The sequence below is a fragment of the Heteronotia binoei genome, chromosome 1 (genome assembly GCF_032191835.1).
Source record: "Heteronotia binoei isolate CCM8104 ecotype False Entrance Well chromosome 1, APGP_CSIRO_Hbin_v1, whole genome shotgun sequence".
Classification (NCBI taxonomy): Eukaryota; Metazoa; Chordata; class Lepidosauria; order Squamata; family Gekkonidae; genus Heteronotia; species Heteronotia binoei.
Genome location: NC_083223.1, coordinates 121,627,929 through 121,646,429, shown reverse-complemented (window position 1 = coordinate 121,646,429; position 18,501 = coordinate 121,627,929). Strand labels below are relative to the sequence as shown.

At 42.5% G+C, this 18,501-nt stretch overlaps 1 protein-coding gene and 1 pseudogene across 1 annotated transcript in view; both read left to right on the top strand.

The window, feature by feature from the left end:
* MAP3K5 (mitogen-activated protein kinase kinase kinase 5) overlaps nucleotides 1-17,173 on the top strand; it is a 208,598-nt gene extending 191,425 nt beyond the window's left edge. Inside the window, exons 27-30 of the mRNA XM_060240022.1 lie at nucleotides 6,829-6,941; nucleotides 9,203-9,315; nucleotides 13,599-13,675; nucleotides 16,270-17,173. Of these exons, the coding sequence (XP_060096005.1) occupies nucleotides 6,829-6,941; nucleotides 9,203-9,315; nucleotides 13,599-13,675; nucleotides 16,270-16,330 (364 nt within the window). The 3' untranslated portion in view covers nucleotides 16,331-17,173. The remainder of the gene's footprint in view (nucleotides 1-6,828; nucleotides 6,942-9,202; nucleotides 9,316-13,598; nucleotides 13,676-16,269) is intronic.
* On the top strand, nucleotides 5,088-5,190 carry LOC132589146 (U2 spliceosomal RNA; annotated as a pseudogene).
* Nucleotides 17,174-18,501: the final 1,328 nt, after the last annotated feature.

The following is an 18,501-nucleotide window of genomic DNA, read 5'->3' as shown; positions in this document are numbered from 1 at the left end:
AAAGGGAAAGTGTTGTAGGGATGCATTATAATTATTTTATTTATTTATTTATTTATTTTATGACTTCTATCCCGCCCTTCCCAACAAGTGGCTCAGGGCGGCTTACAACACAGGAATCTAACATAAATAGGCGGACGCAATCTTAGTCGCAAAGTATGTTTTCTTTGCGGCTTCGATTGCCATCTCATAGGATTTCAAACTCTCTCTATAGGATGTTCAAGTCGCTTCGTCTCGAGTAAGCCGCCATTGTCTCTCTAGTCGTCTGAGCCCCCGTTTTTGTTGCCGCAACCCCTGGTTAAACCAGGGTGACGGCTTCGAACGGGGGCGCAGAGGGCGCCTAGGTGCGACCTCCTCAATGGCCCTAAAGAGTCCATCATTCCAGGACTCTACCAGGTCATCCAGGGAGTCGCCAGTGGGCCAGACATCCCGTAGAGCCGTTAGGAACCGTTCCGGGTCCATCAGGCTCCGCAGGCGAGCTAAAATACGCTCTCCGCCTAAACAGGGTTGGGGTGATACATCCACATGAGCCTTAAGGGCATAGTGATCCGACCATGGCACTGCTATAGTAGCAATATCGTCCACTAAAATTCCCGCCACAAAGACCAGGTCTAACATGTGTCCCGCCTGATGAGTGGCCGTTGTAACAACCTGGGAGAGTCCCAGTGTCGCCATAGATGACACTAGGTCCAACGCCTGACTGGAAGCCGCGTCGTCGGCATGGATGTTGAAGTCACCCAAGACCAATAGCCTAGGGTACTCCAACGCCCAGCCCGCCGCCGCCTCCACCAGGGATGGTAAGGCGCTGGCCGGTGCGTTAGGCGGTCGGTACACCAGCCAGATCGCCAACCCCTCCCCAACGTCCCACATCAGGCCGGCACATTCAACGCCTGGAATCTCCGGGGCCGGGAGTGCCCTGAAGGAGTAAGCCTCTCGTATGAACAATGCCACTCCTCCCCCCCGCCCGCTAGTCCGGGACTGGTGAAAGACCGAGTATCCCGGGGGGGTCATCTGGGAGAGAGTCACAGTCTCCCCATCCCGCACCCAGGTCTCGGTCACGCAAGCCAGGTCCACATCCTGCTCCAGCAGGAAATCCCAAAGGATCATGGTCTTATTATTGATGGACCTGGCGTTACATAACACCAGTGACGGAGGCGAGTACATTCGTCTGGCTACACTACCTGTCACCATCGGGATGGGACACAGGCTGGAAGGTGGCCGAGCACCACTATGTCTCAGCCCCCTTCGTCTATAAATAGAAGAAGAAGAAGAAGAAGATATTGGATTTATATCCCGCCCTCCACTCCGAAGTGTCTCAGAGCGGCTCACAATCTCCTTTACCTTCCTCCCCCACAACAGTCACCCTGTGAGGTGGATGGGGCTGGAGAGGGCTCTCACAGCAGCTGCCCTTTCAAGGACAACCTCTGCCAGAGTTATGGCTGACCCAAGGCCATGCTAGCAGGTGCAAGTGGAGGAGTGGGGAATCAAACCCGGTTCTCCCAGATAAGAGTCCACACACTTAACCACTACACCAAACTGGCTCTCTCTAAATCTGCCTGTTCCCACCGTCATACCTTCCCCTCCCCAGGAGTACCGGAATCCCCAGGCCAGTCATCAGCTCCTGGTGGGCACCAGCTCAACAGCTGGTAGTACCAATACCTCTGACTTCTTTTAATTCCTATGTTCTGATCTATCAATGATACCCACTACCAATTAATTCAAATTTAAGTCCCTCAACTAACACCCACTAACTCCTTAGCTAGAATTAATAAATTAATAGATCCCTTGGCTCCTTAATTAAACCTCTACCTCTACCTCTGTCCTCATCTCTTATTAATTTGCCAGCAATATAACCATATAGCTAATCAAAAATCTAATTAAAAGACCAATAAATAATTAATAATCATCTAGTTTTACAAAAATTGGTAGTTGAGAACAATGGAATTAAAGGTCTTGAAGAATGGTCTTGAAGAATTCCACAGAAGCAGCAAGTCAAAGAGGAAATGGCCAGGGTTTCAGGAAGCAAGAGAGAGGGCCTACATGCAAGTCTGGGTGTAAGGGGGATCCAAAAAGACACACAACTGTTGGAACAACAGGGTGACATTTTTATAGGGCAAAACATATCCTGAGGCAGGTTAACTCCTTGCCAGAGATCAGTGAACTGATCACACAACCAGAGGTAGACAACGAGGTGGGAGAGGTTTGATGGCCTTACAAGCACCAGGGAGGTGGGGAAGGTGAATAGATTTAGGTGTTGCTTGAGTAGTGCTTAATCAAGAATAATGGGTGATGGGGAAGCCAGGCTTAGGTGTTGATGGGATTTTTCATGAGTGTATCAGTTCTGAGCCATGTATTTATCCAAGGCGAGGATGGGAAAATAGCCAGCCAGCCTCTCTTACTCATGCCTTTAAACTGCTTTCTCGGGCCACTGCCTGACTAGCATCTGTTCTGGCCCAAGCAGTGCCCTACACTTATGGTTTTAGGGCAATGTACAGAGGGTGCTTTTACCTTAAGTTGCCCCTCAGCATGAGAAGGGTTCTGACTGCTAACAATGCAGCCTGTGATTCTGCATCAGTATTTATGTCTCTAGTGATGCATCAGAGAGGGATCTAATGCATATATATCCTAATGTCCTGGCATTTGCCAGCTGTACCATTGGATGTGGTGCATACCACATCAGTCATTGGCTCATGAACTTCCAGTCAAGACAATTTGCATGCCATTGGCTGGGTCCACTTCTCTCCCCCACCCACTGCTGGACCCGCTGCTGAATCCAGACGAGGATTGGGCCACTGGGGAACTACTTAGGCAGTAGCTGTTGCAGGGTTGCTTCTGTCAATAAAATGCAACCAGACTTGGTTCTCTCAGTAAAAGGTGGGGGGAGGAGGGCCTTCCCAGGCCTATTTTGGCCTTTAAGGGAGAAAATTAGGCCCAGTCCTGAATACAGTTGCCAGCTTCAGGTTGGTAGGAAATTTCTGGAGATTTTGTGGTGCAGTCTAAGGAAGCCAGAGTTTGGAAAGGGGAGAGGCCTTGGCTGGATATAATGCCATAGAGTCCACCCTCCAAAACAGTTATTTTCTCCAGGGGGAGAGAGATCTGTTGTCTGGAGCTCAGTTGTGATTCCAGGAGATCTTCAAGCTTCACCTGGAGGTTGGCTACTCTAGGCCTGGCAGCACCTTCTGGATGACTTGATGCCAGCTGACTGGCATGACTTAACTAGGTCTGGCTGCTAACTACTGTTTAGCAACAGCCCTCCTATGACAGCCAGTGTGGCATAGGAGTTAGTGCTTCAGAGCGGGGCCTGACAGACCTAGGTTCTTGCTGTGAAAGCTGACTGGGTGATTTCAGACCAGTCACAGACTTTCAGCCTAACCTACCTCATAGGGTTGTGCAGATCAAAGTGGGGGGGAGAGAAGAATGATGTAAGCAGCTTTGGTCCCCCCCCCCACACACACACACTGTGTAGAAAGACCACTTTTCATAGGTATAGGCTGCAGGGAGGAGATGGAAAGCTGAAGTCAGAGGGGTAGATATAGGGAAGGAGGTAGGGTTGCCAACTCCATGTTGGAAAATTTCTGGAGATTTGAGGAGTAGAGCGTGGAAAGGGTGGGACTTGAGGAGGGGGTGGGACCTCAGGTGAAATGTCATAGGCTCCATCCTCCAAACCAGCCATTTCATCCTGGGGAATCATTGTTGCCAATCTCTAGGTGAGGGCTGGTGATCATTCAGAATTACAACTGCTCTCCAGATGGCAGAGATCAGCTCCTCTGGAGAAAACCACTGCTTTGCAGGGTGGACTCTGTGTCATTATACCCTGCTGAGGTCATTTCCCTCCTTTGGTCCACACTGTGATTTCAGATTACTCACAGATTTTCAGCATAACCTACCTCACAGGGTTTTTGTACAGATCAAAAGGGTGAGAGGAGAATGATGTGAGCTGCTTTGGTCCCCACGGCAGAGAAAGACTGTACTTTTCTTAGGTAGATGCTTCAGCGAGGGGGGAGGAGCTGGAAAAATGTAGTCAGGTCAATTCGCCTACAGAAAATGGCTGCTTTGGGTGGGAAGATACCAAGGTTGGGGGGACCAAATGCCTTCGCTTGGGTGAGTGGTATGGGAAGACGGGGCACTCGGCCACAGCCTCTTTCTAGAGCCTGTTGTATTTTCTACCACAACGGGCCTTATTCCTAGTACATCCATAATGCTATTATTGCCCTTGTCATTTACCCTTCAGGTAGAAGTATACACACAGAAGTTTGCTTCACGTGTGTCCTGCTTCTATCTAAGTCAGGGTAAGAACATAAAGTTTTCAGACTTCTTAGATGCCTTTATAAAATGGGTTGCTAAATTCCTGCTACTTACAATTCATGATTAAATAACACAATTTTTGTAAAAGCATCAATCATTGCACCTTTTTAATTTTCAAACTAATTATCTAGAAAACACTGTTTTTGTTCCTTTTAACTTCAGTGACAGAAGAATCAGTCCAAAGTCCAAAACAATTCTAAGTATGTCAGCATATAAAATAATGGGATCTTGACAATACGAAGTCAAGAATTTAGCAATGCTTGATTGATAGCTCTCAGTTACATAAAAATTAACAGAAGCAGAGTTCTGCCTGTCCAGATAGTATTGTAGGAGATGATGCTTGTTTCTTTATTACATAGAACTAGTAAATTTAATGATGCCAACCCACCTCTTAGCATTACATATAGATGTAAGCCAGCAATTATTTTGGTCTGTCTCTAGGACTAACTGGAACACATAAGCCCATTAGGGGAGGGTGGGATATAAATATGATAAAAATTTTAAAAAGTTCCTCATAAGACAGACAGCAGTAATAAACAAAGATAAATACAAGCAAAAGTAAAATGCAAGGGGGGAGGGATGATAAGCAAAAGTAAAATGTAGGGGGAAGAGAGTCTTGCATATGGATCTGTGATAACATCTCTCACCCATATTACAACTGTCATAATACAATATAAAGCTGATCTGCTGCCAGCATGACTTTAATTTGACACAACTGGCAGCTGACTTGAGGTCATTTGTAGTAAGTCTGCTCTTGGTATTGACTGATATCTGACCCATTATTTATCGCTTCTCGGGCTTTTGGCTAAGATCAAGTGTAGTATCTGTTCTTATCAGTTTAATATCTGATATGGACCCATTATTTCAAAGTGGGAATACATAATTCATGCTTATTAGCAAACAGTTTACACAGTTATATACTCAAAAATGTTGACTGGATAACCAGATAAATTCAACCACTTGACTTACTTTGAAGCTAAACCATCCTACTTCCAATTTTATTTTAAATCAATTAAAAGTGGGTCTACAGTGCACACAGGCCAAAACCCCATTCCCAGCCTAAGTTTAGTGTGGGCAATTGATGGGGTGCAAGAGAGGACACCTCTGTTTGTGCATGCCTGATCTTATTGGTGTTGCCACCCCTGGCTCTGAGAGCCAGTTTGGTGTAGTGGTGAAGAACAGCAGACTCTAATCTGGAGAACTGGGTTTGATTCCACTCCTTCACATGCAGCCAGCTGGGTGACCTTGGGTCAGTCAAAGGTGTCTCAGAGCAGTTCTGAAAAGAACTCTCTCAACCTCACCTCACTGGGTGACTGTTGTGGAAAGAGGAAGGGAAGGAGATTGTAAATTGCTCTGAGACTCCGAGTGAAGGGCGGGATATAAATCCAATTTCTTCTCTTCTGAGCCCCGAGTCATCATGTGAGTATACCTCATGCTCCTTCTTGCCAAGCCTTCTTTCATGCTTGAGGGAGGTATGTCACATCCTGTTCTCCTATTTGCGAGGCCTGAGGGTCAAAGCTAATAGCATCTTTCAAGTGGTTTCTGTCCCAGGCAGTGTTCCCTCTAACCTGAGTTAGCATGAGCTAGCTCACAGATTTTTAGCCTCCAGCTCACAGATTTTTGTCTTTGTTTAGGAAGGATGACCCCAGAGCACAATAATAATAATATGAAGATATTGGATTTATATCCCACCCTATATTCTGAATCTCAGAGTCTCAGAGCGGTCACAGTTTCCTTTACCTCCCGCCCCCATAACAGAGGTAGGTGAGGTAGGTGGGGCTGAGAGAGCGCTTACAGCAGCTGCCTTTCAAGGACAAGTCCTACGAAAACTATGGTTGACCCAAGGCCATTCTAGCAGCTGCAAGTGGAGGAGTGGGGAATCAAACCCGGTTCTCCCAGATAACTGCTACACCAAACTGGCTATGCAGTGGCTCAGAACTTTAATGCCAGTAGCTCACAAAGTAGAATTTTTGCTCACAAGACTCTGCAGCTTAGAGGGAACATTGGTCCCAGGTCCATGAAGCATTGAGGCCCCTGGCTTCAGGCCTGAAGATTAACCTTTCCTCCTCCAAAGTGATGGCCTCAAGATGCTCACTAGGATGTACTGTGTACCACGCAAGCAACATTTCCCCTCACTGCTACCACTGTAGAGGGGCTTCAGCCCACTGCTTGGTCCATCCTGGCACCCCATTTGCCTTTTATGGTTGCCAAGAGACTCTGCTGTAGATACTTGAAGAAGATGTTAACCCTTATCTGAGACATGGACTCTGTTACTTACCTTGAAGTAAAACCATCCCACTTTCAATGGAACTTCAGAAATGGGCATATAGATGGCCCCTGTGTTTTCAAAGTGCAAATAGTCTGTGTTTTGTAGCCTTGTTTGTCACTGACAGTGTGCAAACATATTGAAATCACTTTTGGGATTTGCTTATGTTGTACTGTGGTTTATAGTTTTTACTGACATTAGTAGGCACAGGAAACACAATGAAGTTTAATTTTTCCCTTGTCTCTCTGTCCTTCCAACAGACTACTAGAAGAGCTAGTGCATAAGGAAAGAGAATTTCAAACCTTGTTGCATCAAGCAATAGAAGAAAAGGAACATGAAATCAAAAACCTGAAGCTGAGGACTCAGCCAATAGGTGCTCTACTATATTTTTTTTTTACTAGAATCGTCAACAATGGTTCCACAAAAGCAGAAATTTATTTTAAAATAAGGCTGGTACACTTGGAGCCTTTCCAGGCACTCCCCCCTCTCTCTTTTTCACTCCTGTGTCTGCAGGGTTAAAAGTGCTTTTATCACATTTGCTAACTAGCAGTAAGTCCATTGAAACAAGAGTATTGTATGCCCATAGCACACCTATTATTTCAGGTACTGTTACAGCTGCAGTAAAACAAGTGTTTGCCAAATTCAAATCTCATTCTGAACCAGGATTTATATATTCCTAGTAAACTGCAGCAATATTTATTTTTTTTAAATAAGCCCTATTTTAGGAATATAAAATTCTGGAGCAGACTAAAGGTTCATCAAGTCCAGCATTCTGTCCACATAGTGGCTGACCATCTGACTCTAGGAAGTCCACAGGCAGGATGACTGCAACAGCATCCTCCCGGCTCCTACCCGTGCTTATAAAGTCTCCCTTGTACTGGTGGAAGTAGATATCATGACTAGTAGTCATTGATAGCCCCAACCTCCATAAATTTGTCCACTGTCATTTTAAACCCTTCAAAGTTGGCAGTTATCACTTCATTCTGTGCCAGCAGTTTCCACAAAGTAACCATGTACTCAAAGATTTCAGGTTTTCACGGCTGGTAACATCATTAGGGTTTGTAGAATCTTTCGGGCTCAAGTGCCGTGTTCTACTGGAGAAAGTTTTCCTTCCAGACGTTTCATTCTCAGCTGCAGAGAACATCCTCAGTGGCGTTGCAGCCGGAGCAGGCGCTCAGACCTTCTTGGCTGCTGTGCATTGACCTTCTTGGCTGCTGTGCATCTCAATGCACAGCAGCCAAGAAGGTCAGAGCGCCTGCTCCGGCTGCAACGCCACTGAGGATGTTCTCCGCAGCTGAGAACGAAACATCTGGAAGGAAAACTTTCTCCAGTAGAACACGGCACTTGAGCCCGAAAGATTCTACAAACCCTAACCATGTACTGTGTGAAGAAGTACTTTCTTTGCCTGTCCCGAATCTCCCACCCTTCAGCTTTAGTGGATGACCCGACATTCCAGTATTATGACTAAGAGAGAAAATCCACTCTGCCCACACCATGCATAATTTTTATGGACCTCTGTCGAATCTCTCCTTAGTCACCATTTTTCTAGGCTAAACAGCCCTGTATTATTCTTTATGCATGAATTTGTATTGACTTAATTCTTTTTAAAAGTTTTGACATCTCAAATAATTTTTTCCCAAAAAATTATGAGATAATAAAATGAATTTGACAGGATCAGATAAAGGATCCATAATCCAGCACCTGTTTTCAACAATGGCCAGGCAGATGCCATGAGGGAGCCCAGAACAAGGGCATAAAGCCCTCCCATGTTGTGTGTCCCAAGCACTTGATACTCAACGGGGAACACCATTGGCCTTATAATCCTGCTTTTGATTGCCCAGTAGCATCTGACTGATCACTACTGGGAACAGAAAGCTTGGGTACATGGACTTTAGTTTTATCCAGTGTCAGAATCCTTAAAACTGGTTGAATTAATTCAGACAACAAACCTCTTAACAAGCAGTACCCTATAATTAATTTGCAGAACTTGAGCTCACACTTCCTTACACATGTAAACTGAGATCCCTGTAACTTTTTCATGGCTAATTGAGTGCACTTCTCTTGTTTTTACTTGAAATTTTTATAACCGTTCACAGTAAATTAGTATATAGCAATAAAGTGTACTCCTCTCCCTCCCTCAACTGACTTATGGCAACCCCTGAAGGCATGAGATGAACAGTGGTTTGCCGTTGCTTTCCTCTGCACAGCAATCCTGGTTTTCCTTGGCAGTCTCTCATTCAAGTACTAACTAAGGCCAACCTTGCTTAGCTGCCAAAATCAGATGAGATCAGACTAGTCTGGCCTATTCTGCCCGCTAAAATAATTCCTAGCCAACTGTATTTTATTTACAGAACAGCCATGAACAAAAATGTTTCTTCTTCTGGCAGCTAAGTAAAAGCTGCAACTCTGCCTATCTTTTCATCCCTTGTCAGTTTATAATTTGCAAAATCTTAGCGTTGACATTCATAATCCTTATGCATCACCTGACCCTTCCATTTATAATTATAGGGCATGTGATGTGAAATTTTGTAACGTAAGAACCTGAGTGAATGCTGGGAAGTTTAATGAAAATGGAATGGTTCTATGTAATCATAGAAAGACACTAATTCATTTGTCTTGATAAAATGGTTTTAGATATCTCTGGCTTGTCTGTCTCACACCTTAACACCACTAGCAGAAGGGCTGAAGATCCTGATCTCACTAATTGGCTGCGAGTTCATGGTGCGGATGGAGAAACTATAAACAGGGTAGGAAAAATATTTTATTAGGTATGTTTGGGTTGTGATCTCCGCAAACTCTAAGGCTCAGTGCCCAAATAGAAAAAAAGCTTTTACTGTTGTTTTAGCCACAGTTGTGAAGAAATAAAGATGAAGTAGGAAAAAAGTTCAGCAGGTGTAGAAAGAGTTACTATTCTTCCAGGATATAAATAAATATTTCAATAAAATATATCAAAAGACATTGTGGTTACGAAGCCATGTTGTACTCAGTCAGATGATTGGGAGACCTAGCTCCTGACTGTCCACTTTGGCAGCAGTTGTCCTGTGTATAGACCCTTTACTTGGAGATGCCAGAGATTGAACCTGAAGCTCTTTGCGTACAAACCCTGCTCTTCTATCAAACTTTACGGCTTTCTTCAAAGAGGTTTTACATATCAAGTGTCTCATGCTTAAATGTCAAGAACGGTAAACTCAAAATAATTCCACTTGTAACTGTGATTTATGAAGTACTTAAACAGTTGTTTCTGTGTCTGCTGTCCTGAAATCTGTGAAACTAAGCATTCTACATCTAAAGTATAAAAACATATTAGGGTCAGTTCTTAGATTGTATTCAGACTAAATTTTCCATTAGTTTTACTTACCTGCTTCCCTCCTCCCACTGCAGTCCTACAAAATGCTGCTTCTGGGAAACAGGACCCTGAGGGATGATGGGGGTAGACTGTAGTGGGAATCTATGGACAACATGTTAGTTTAACCTGGATCTGACTGCTTGAGTGAATGTACTTTGGCTTGGACAGTATGCTTTGCTTTAGTTCTTTTGGGTAGCGTGAGGACGCTGGTTCCTGTTTATTAGTATACAAAAGAGTCTGACTGACAGTGGAAGAAGACTTCAATGAGTGTTACTTACAAGTTCGAAAATCAAATACATACAGTATGTCACAGAACTGAGTACACCCCCTCACATTTTGTAAGTATTTAAGTATATCTTTTCATGTGACAGCAATGAAAAAATGACACTTGGCTTCAATGTGAAGGAGTGAGTCTACAGCTTGTATAACAGTGTAAATGTGCTGTCCCCTCAAAATTACGCAACACACAGCCATTAATGTCTAAACTGATGGCAACAAAAGTGAGTACACCCCTAAGTGATAATGTCCAAATGGGGCCCAAAGTGACAATATTTTGTGCGACCACCATTATTTTCCAGCACTGTCTTAACCCTCTTGGGCATAGAGTTCACCAGAGCTTCACAGGTTGCCACTGGAGTCCTCTTCCACTCCTCCATGACGACATCACATAGCTGGTAGATGTTAGAGACCTTGCGCACCTCCACCTTCTGTTTCAGGATGCCCCACAGATGCTCAATAGGGTTTAGGTCTGGAGACATGCTTGGCCAGTCCATCACCTTTACCCTCAGCTTCTTTAGCAAGGCAGTGGTCGTTTTGGAGGTGTGTTTGGGGTCGTTCTCATGTTGGAATACTGCCCTGCGGCCCAGCCTCCGAAGGGAGGGGAATCATGCTCTGCTTCAGTATGTCACAGTGCATGTTGGCATTCATGGTTCCCTCAATGAACTGTAGCTCCCCAGTGCCGGCAGCACTCATGCAGCCCCAGACCATGACATCCCCACCACCATGCTTGACTGTAGGCAAGACACACTTGACTTTGTACTCCTCATCTGGTTGCCGCCACACATGCTTGACAGCATCTGAACCAAATAAGTTTATCTTGGTCTCATCAGACCACAGGACATGGTTCCAGAAATCCATGTCCTTAGTCTGCTTGTCTGCAGCAGACTGTTTGCGGGCTTTCTTGTGCATCATCTTTAGAAGAGGCTTCCTTCTGGGACAACAGCCTTGCAGACCAATTTAATGCAGTGTGCGGTGTATGGTCTGAGCACTGACAGGCTGACCCCCCCCCCCCCTTCAACCTCTGTAGTAATGCTGGCAGCACTCATACGTCTATTTCCCAAAGCCAACCTCTGGATATGACGCTGAGCACAGGCACTCAACCTCTTTGGTCGACCATGGCGAGGCCTGTTCTGAGTGGAACCTGTCCTGTTAAGCTGCTGTATGGCCTTGGCCACCATGCTGCAGCTCAGTTTCAGGGTCTTGGCAAGCTTCTTATAGACTAGGCCATCTTTATGTAGAGCAACAATTCGTTTTTTCAGATCCTCAGAGAGTTCATTGCCATGAGGTGCCATGTGGAACTTCCAGTGACCAGTACGAGGGAGTGAGAGCGATAACCTGCTCCCCCTTCACATCTGATACCTTGTACCACTAATGAGTCACATGACAACAGGGAGGGAAAACGGCTATTTGGGCCTCATTTGGACATTATCACTTAGGGGTGTACTCACTTTTGTTGCCAGCAGTTTAGACATTAATAGCTGTGTGTTGCGTAATTCTGAGGGGACAGCACATTTACACTGTTATACAAGCTGTTGACTCACTACTTTACATTGTAACCAAGTGTCATTTCTTCAGTGTTGTTGCATGAAAAGATATACTTAAATAGAAAATGGACTAAAATCTATGAAAGACACTTAAACCAAAGCTATACAAAAATGATATTATGAAAATAATTAGAGTAAGAAATAAATAAGTAACCAGTAGATGCATAGTAGATAACATCAAAGTAAAAAACAAATAAATCGTAGGCTACAATCTGGATAGAATACTCAGCTACATGTCATTGTAGTGAGGAGGTAATATACTTATAACAACAACAACAACAACAACCAACAAAATTTTTTTTGTATCCCGCCCTCCCCGCCGGAGCAGGCTCAGGGCTGCTAACAGCATAATTCAAGTTTCAATTATACAGAGATGAATAAAATTACATTTAAACATTATAAACATTTCAGTTAAAATTCTGGTTAAGTTTTAAAAATTAAATTAAATTAGATTGATAAAAGTGCTAATGCTATGTTTGTTTTATGTTTTTTATGATGGCGGTTTTCATTAGCAGTTTCCTTTTTCATCAGCGAAAGCCAGTCGGAAGAGGAAGGTCTTGCAGGCCCTGAGGAATTGTTCAAGATCCCGCAGGGCCCGCATTTCCTCTGGGAGTTGGTTCCATAGGCTCGGGGCTATAGAGGAGAAGGCCCGGTTACGGGTGCTTTGCAGCTTCACCTCTCTCGGTCCGGGGGTAGTCAACATGTGTATATGTATATGAAAGTGGAATCTCTCTGGCCATCTGATATGTCCCTAGAAATAACAGGGATTTAAAATTAGGTGACCAGTGAGGTACACTGAAAAAGTAAACATACTACTGTCATGTTCATTTCTGACTGTTTCCTTGCAGTTGTGTGAAGACTTGGGGGTTACTTAGAATGCAAAATACCAGCAAGCTGGACTGAGATGTGATGTCTGGGAATGAGAGTGCAACAATGGCACTGATTAGTGAACTTTTATGAAATGGTACAAAAGGGGCCAGTTTACAGAAGCATTAGGCGCCATGATTGGGCTCTGGGTGCAGACCAAACTTTAAACCCATTTTTTGTACTTTTGAGCTAGCTGTGATGAACTGCCCAGGTGGAACATACTAGTACTCCAAATGGTTAATATATCAGACAGCTTAGATTTTATGTGGGAGGGGGTAGCAAATACTTGGTGTAATACTGCAACACTTTGTCTCTTTTACTAGATATTACTGTTTAAATGAATGGGATTAGTAGCAGTCATAATTCCTCCATAATGTCTAGTTAGGGTATTCATTTTTAAATGCCATGATATCTCTATATCTGTGGATTTTGGAAGTCACAAAAATCCAGTCTGTTGACTTCTGAGTGAAGGTTGTTAAGTGATTTCATTATAGCTTTACATTGGGTATTAACATCCCACATTTATCTGTTTTTAAAATATCATTAATTTCTCAGTGGGTTGGATATCTGGTGCCCATTGTTTATTGTTGGTTCTTATCTCAGTTTTTTTATGTAGTATGATAGGAGTGTATATGTATGTGAAAGAGTAGCTATGGAAGAATTTAAGTATCTTGTAGCATACTATGCCCATAATCTGACTGAAATAATTTTAACCTTACTTTCAGTTAATTTAAGCACGCTTACCTTTGTTGATAATATAGGCTTATCACATGAATTTACCTTTTGGTTTTCAAGTGCAGACTATCCAAAAGAATGAAAACTTTTGTATTGTTTTTGCAACAATCACAAAACTGATGTACTAAAAAAACCCCTTATGTTCAATGTACATTTTGAGACATGTGCGTTTCTTATACCAATAAATTATTATTTGATCAGGAATGTTTAAAACTTTGGAAAATCAGAATGTACTTTCATTGTAAATTTCTTGCTTTAGTTTTTAGCAGAAGACTACACACTAATGGACATTCTCTGCTATGTTACCCGAGATGATCTAAAATGCCTTAGGCTCAGGTAATTTTACCTTTTTAAAAAAACAGATAGCATGGTACTAATTTTTCCAAAAGCTTTATTGTTCTTTTTACAAACAAGAAAAATAATTACAATTAACTTTTATTTACAAGATTCCTATGATGGTACCATGCTCTAACGTCTGAACATTTATACAAAATCCTTATTTGTTGGACTTTTTACAAATGGTGCTGAGTTTTTTTCTCACTGAAAAGTATGTAGGATTGCTAAGGTAAAATAAGTGCATATATTTAGCATTAATGTGAATACTGAACTATTTAAACAGAAAAAGGATTCATATAGGCAAAGTTTGCACAAAGCTCTATCCTTATGAACTGATTTTATAATCTAACTTTGTTATGCTGTATCCATTCTTAGAACATTCTTCTAGAAAGTCTAGTTGATAGGCCTGATCATTATCAGTTGATAGGCCTGATCATTATCAGTCACAGCTTGATCCCATCCTGTACATTTGCTGTTGGCTTCAGTACAGATGGAATAATTAATCTCATGGTTAACTGGAATAAATAACAGTGATATCTAATTATGTGGTGCATTTTTATCCTGTCCTGTTTCCAAGGGTCTCAGAGTGGCATACATTGTTCTCCTTTCCCCAATTTATCCTCACAACAACCCTGTGAGGCTGAGATAGTATACGAACTCAGGAACTAGCAAGTTTTATGGGACTGTGGGGATTTAAAGCCAGGTCTTCTAGATCTTAGTTTGATACTCTAATCAATATATTACTTATAGAAAAAAACTGATGGAAGTCAGGGGAAAAATAAAAGATTGTGGTTAAATTCTACACATGAATGGTGTTTGGGGGTTTGTTTTGCTTTGGTGTTGTGTACAAGTATTAAAAGTATAAGTGCAACCCACATCCTCAGTTCCCTGCCTTCCCTGTCTCTCCAAGTTGATGGTGGTGGTAAAAAATGCCATCAAGTTGCAGCCAACTTACAATAGCTCCACAAGGTTTTCAAGTTTAGAGACAAGCAGAGGTGATTTGCCATTACTTACCTCTGCCTAGCAACCCTGTAACTTCCCTAGTCTCCCATCCAAATGCTAACTGGGGTTAATCTTGTTTAGTTTCCAAGTCCTGGACCATCCAGGAGAGGTCAAAAGTGTGCTGTCACAACTAGGGGTCATTTTGTAGAAAAAAGAGGTGCTGGAGCTCATTAGCACAACTCATTTGCATATGCCACACACCGCTGCCATCACTGGAAGATGTACTAAATTATATCAGCTCAGCATCTCCCTTAAAATGCTTCTTGAATTATAATTGTCATAATAAAACCTTACTCCCGTCATACTTTCTCCTATGTGGCCACAGTGGCATGATAAAGATTTCCATCTGTCTGCTTTGTATGTGTTGGTTATTTTCCCATTTTTTGTGGGGAAATTCAGCAAATTTCAGAGCTCAGCAAAATTCTCACAGGGCATTTGAATGATGGAGCCCAGAAGCAAAATAAAAAAATTGGGGGGTGGGGTGTGTTTAAGAAAGAATGAGCACAATAAAATTTAGAGGTTCTGAAGCTCTGTTCCCGGGAGCTCCTGCTCAAAATGTGGCCTGGTCACAACCAACCTGTGGTAACTCCCACAAGGGAAGAGATGAGCAGAGGTGGTTTGCCATTGCCTTCCTCTGCATAGCAACCTCAGTCTTTGTTTGTGATTTTGCATTCAAGTACTAACTAAGGCTAACCCCATGTAGCTTTGGGGCTCTGACAAGATCAGGTGAATCAAGGCTATTTAGGCTGCTCTCTGGCCCTCAAGGTGTTGCTTTCATCTGGCTTAGGCCAATGGTACATCTAGTCTAGCATCTTGTCTTACACGGTTCCTCTGGAGGGCCAGCAACAGGACATAGAGGCCCTGATGTTGCCTCCTGTCTCTGGGATTCAGAGGTTTAGTGCCTCTGTATGTGGAGGTTCCCCTCAGTCACCATGGCTAGTAGCCATGTCCTCCATGAAATCTATATAATCCCCATTTAAAGCTGTTTATTCTTGTGGCCATCACTATGTCCTCTAGCAGCAAATTCTAGATTTTAATCACACTCTGTATAAAGAAGTATTTCCTGAATCTACTGCCCATCGGCTTCATTGGATGCCCTCAAATTCTAGTACTTTGTGAGAGAAGAATTTCTCTTTGTCAACTCTCTGTACCCCATAAATAATTTTATAAACCCCTATCATGTCCCCCCCATCCCTTAATCATTTCTTTTCTAAACTGAAAAGTCCTAGAGTCTTCAGCTTTTCCTCATGTTGAAGGTGCTCCAACCCCCTAATCATCTTGTTTGCTTCTTTTCTCCCAGTCCTCATACAGAAATATCTATATTCGTGTTTTAACTTTGAGTATTTTTGCATAATTAAGTTTTTTGCATAATTAAAATTTAAACCCTGCATTGTCAAGAATAAGAATGTTCATTGTTTTAGCACCACTTTTTACCTTAAATATTCACAGGTTACTCACTCCAGTCTACAAAGAATTTTTTATATCACTTAGGAATTTTGTTGTCATGTGGGACTTTAAAAATGTGTTTTGCTATTGCTTGGAGAATATTCCAAACCTGTTTGTTGTAAATAATAGGTTCACTTTTGTTACAGAGGTGGGATTTTATGCACGCTGTGGAAGGCTATCACTGACTTTCGAGAGAAGCACACCTGACCTTGCTGAAAAGAATTCCTCTGTCTCCACAGAGAACTGGAGCTTTCCTGGGGCACAGAGCAAGGATTCTGTCAAAGAGATGCTGTTGCACTTTAATCCAGTATTTGTTTACCATTGTTAAGAACACTGCAGCTTTCTGGCTGCATTTACTCCTAAATCTGTAAGGAATGTGTCTACATTAAATATTATTTTTTTTTACATATCTCTTTTTCTAAAGCGTTGGAACAGCCATTATGTTTAAGGAAAGCCAATGTTGATCTTACATAGATCAAGTTGTGTGATTCTTATATCATTGAAACAAAACCAAAATGTGAAAATGATCTTTTCCAGTTTTATATATGTGTCAGAACTCGTGAAAAGGAAAGGGTGAAATTATGGTACTGAACCTGGCCTTCTCCCTGTGGAAAGGAGGCTCATCATTTCCATCTTAGAATGGCCTTGTGTACAGCTTGGAGCTTTTCTAGGGCTGGTGCTGTGAAAGACTGTGTGGCAGAATTAAGTTTCTCATAGGCGGGGGTATCCAGCCAGAAACATTTCTCAAGATCTCTGCGTGTGTGTGTGCGTGTGTTCATAATCTGCAGCTGAATTATCATGTATAACTTATTTGGTGGCTTTTCATTCCTCCTAGTATGCGCAGTGTAACTGTTGGTACTTAGAGTTTGCTTTAAATGTTCATTCTGTTTATTTTTTAGTAACAGTTTTCGGTGCATTTGTTTTTAGTGTTATGTACTACTGAACTGTACCAGTTGCATATGCCTGAACTACATATAGTACTGTTAGCTTGTTCTAAAGCTATTCATTGTGACATACATCTAAGAAATAAAGAATAATGTACAGTTCTAACACATTTATTGAATGTTTGTAAAGGCTTGAAATTATAACAAACAAGGGTAAATGAAACAAAGCTTAAGTGCAGTAGTATCAAAGTTTTATTCTGGGTATAAGCTTTTAGGTGCACACACACTTCTTCAGGGGTAAATGAAAAATGAAAATAAAACAGCTATTAAGATTAAAACAGACAGGTACCACACTGCCACAGGTCAAATGAGGATGTGATTTACAACAAGAAAACAGCAGAGGAAGAAAGGGTTAAATACCCAGTTCTCTCCATAGCTGCTGTGAGCCGATTGGCAAATTCCTCCAGGTGAATTTCAGTAATGTGTTTTCACAGATCTCCACTGAACATATTGTTCAGCTCTGCATCAACCTACACATAATGTTTTTGTACTTGAATACCGACGAAGCTGCCTTATTCTTAATCAGACCATTGGTTCATCAAGGTCAATATTGTCTCCTCAGACTGGCAGTGGCTCTCCAGGGTCTCAGGGAGAGGTCCTTTTAACTGGCGGTGCCAAGCAGATGCTCTACTACTGAGCCATGGCCCCTCCTCCTGCTTCTTTGTGTTCAGGAGAAGAATATTGGCCAGATGTATGGAATCTCTAAGTAAAATTAACAGCATAACAGCCTCTGTTATCAAAATTTTAGTATTGACTATAGCAAAGATCAAAATAGTTCCCCCACTACTCACTGTATTAAGTTGTCTCATAGTTATTAAGTAACAATAGTAGGCTTAAAGCCATTTGATGTCTTGCTTCCCCACAAAAAATGTGACTCTCAGCCCACATATATATACACACACACACACACACACACACACACACACACACTGTGGTTAATAGCCACCGATAGAGCTCTGCTCCATATTTTTATCTAAACCCCTCTTGAAGGTGGCTATGCTTGTGGCCGCCACCACCTCCTGTGGCAGTGAATTCCACATGTTAATCACCCTTTGGGTGAAGAAGTACTTCCTTTTATCCGTTTTAACCTGTCTGCTCAGCAATTTCATCGAATGCCCACAAGTTCTTGTATTGTGAGAAAGGGAGAAAAGTACTTCTTTCTCTACTTTCTCCATCCCATGCATTATCTTGTAAACCTCTATCATGTCACCCCGCAGTCGACGATTCTCCAAGCTAAAGAGTCCCAAGCGTTTCAACCTTTCTTCATAGGGAAAGTGTTCCAGCCCTTTAATCATTCTAGTTGCCCTTTTCTGGACTTTCTCCAATGCTATAATATCCTTTTTGAGGTGCGGCGACCAGAACTGCACACAGTACTCCAAATGAGACCGCACCATCGATTTATACAGGGGCATTATGATACTGGCTGATTTGTTT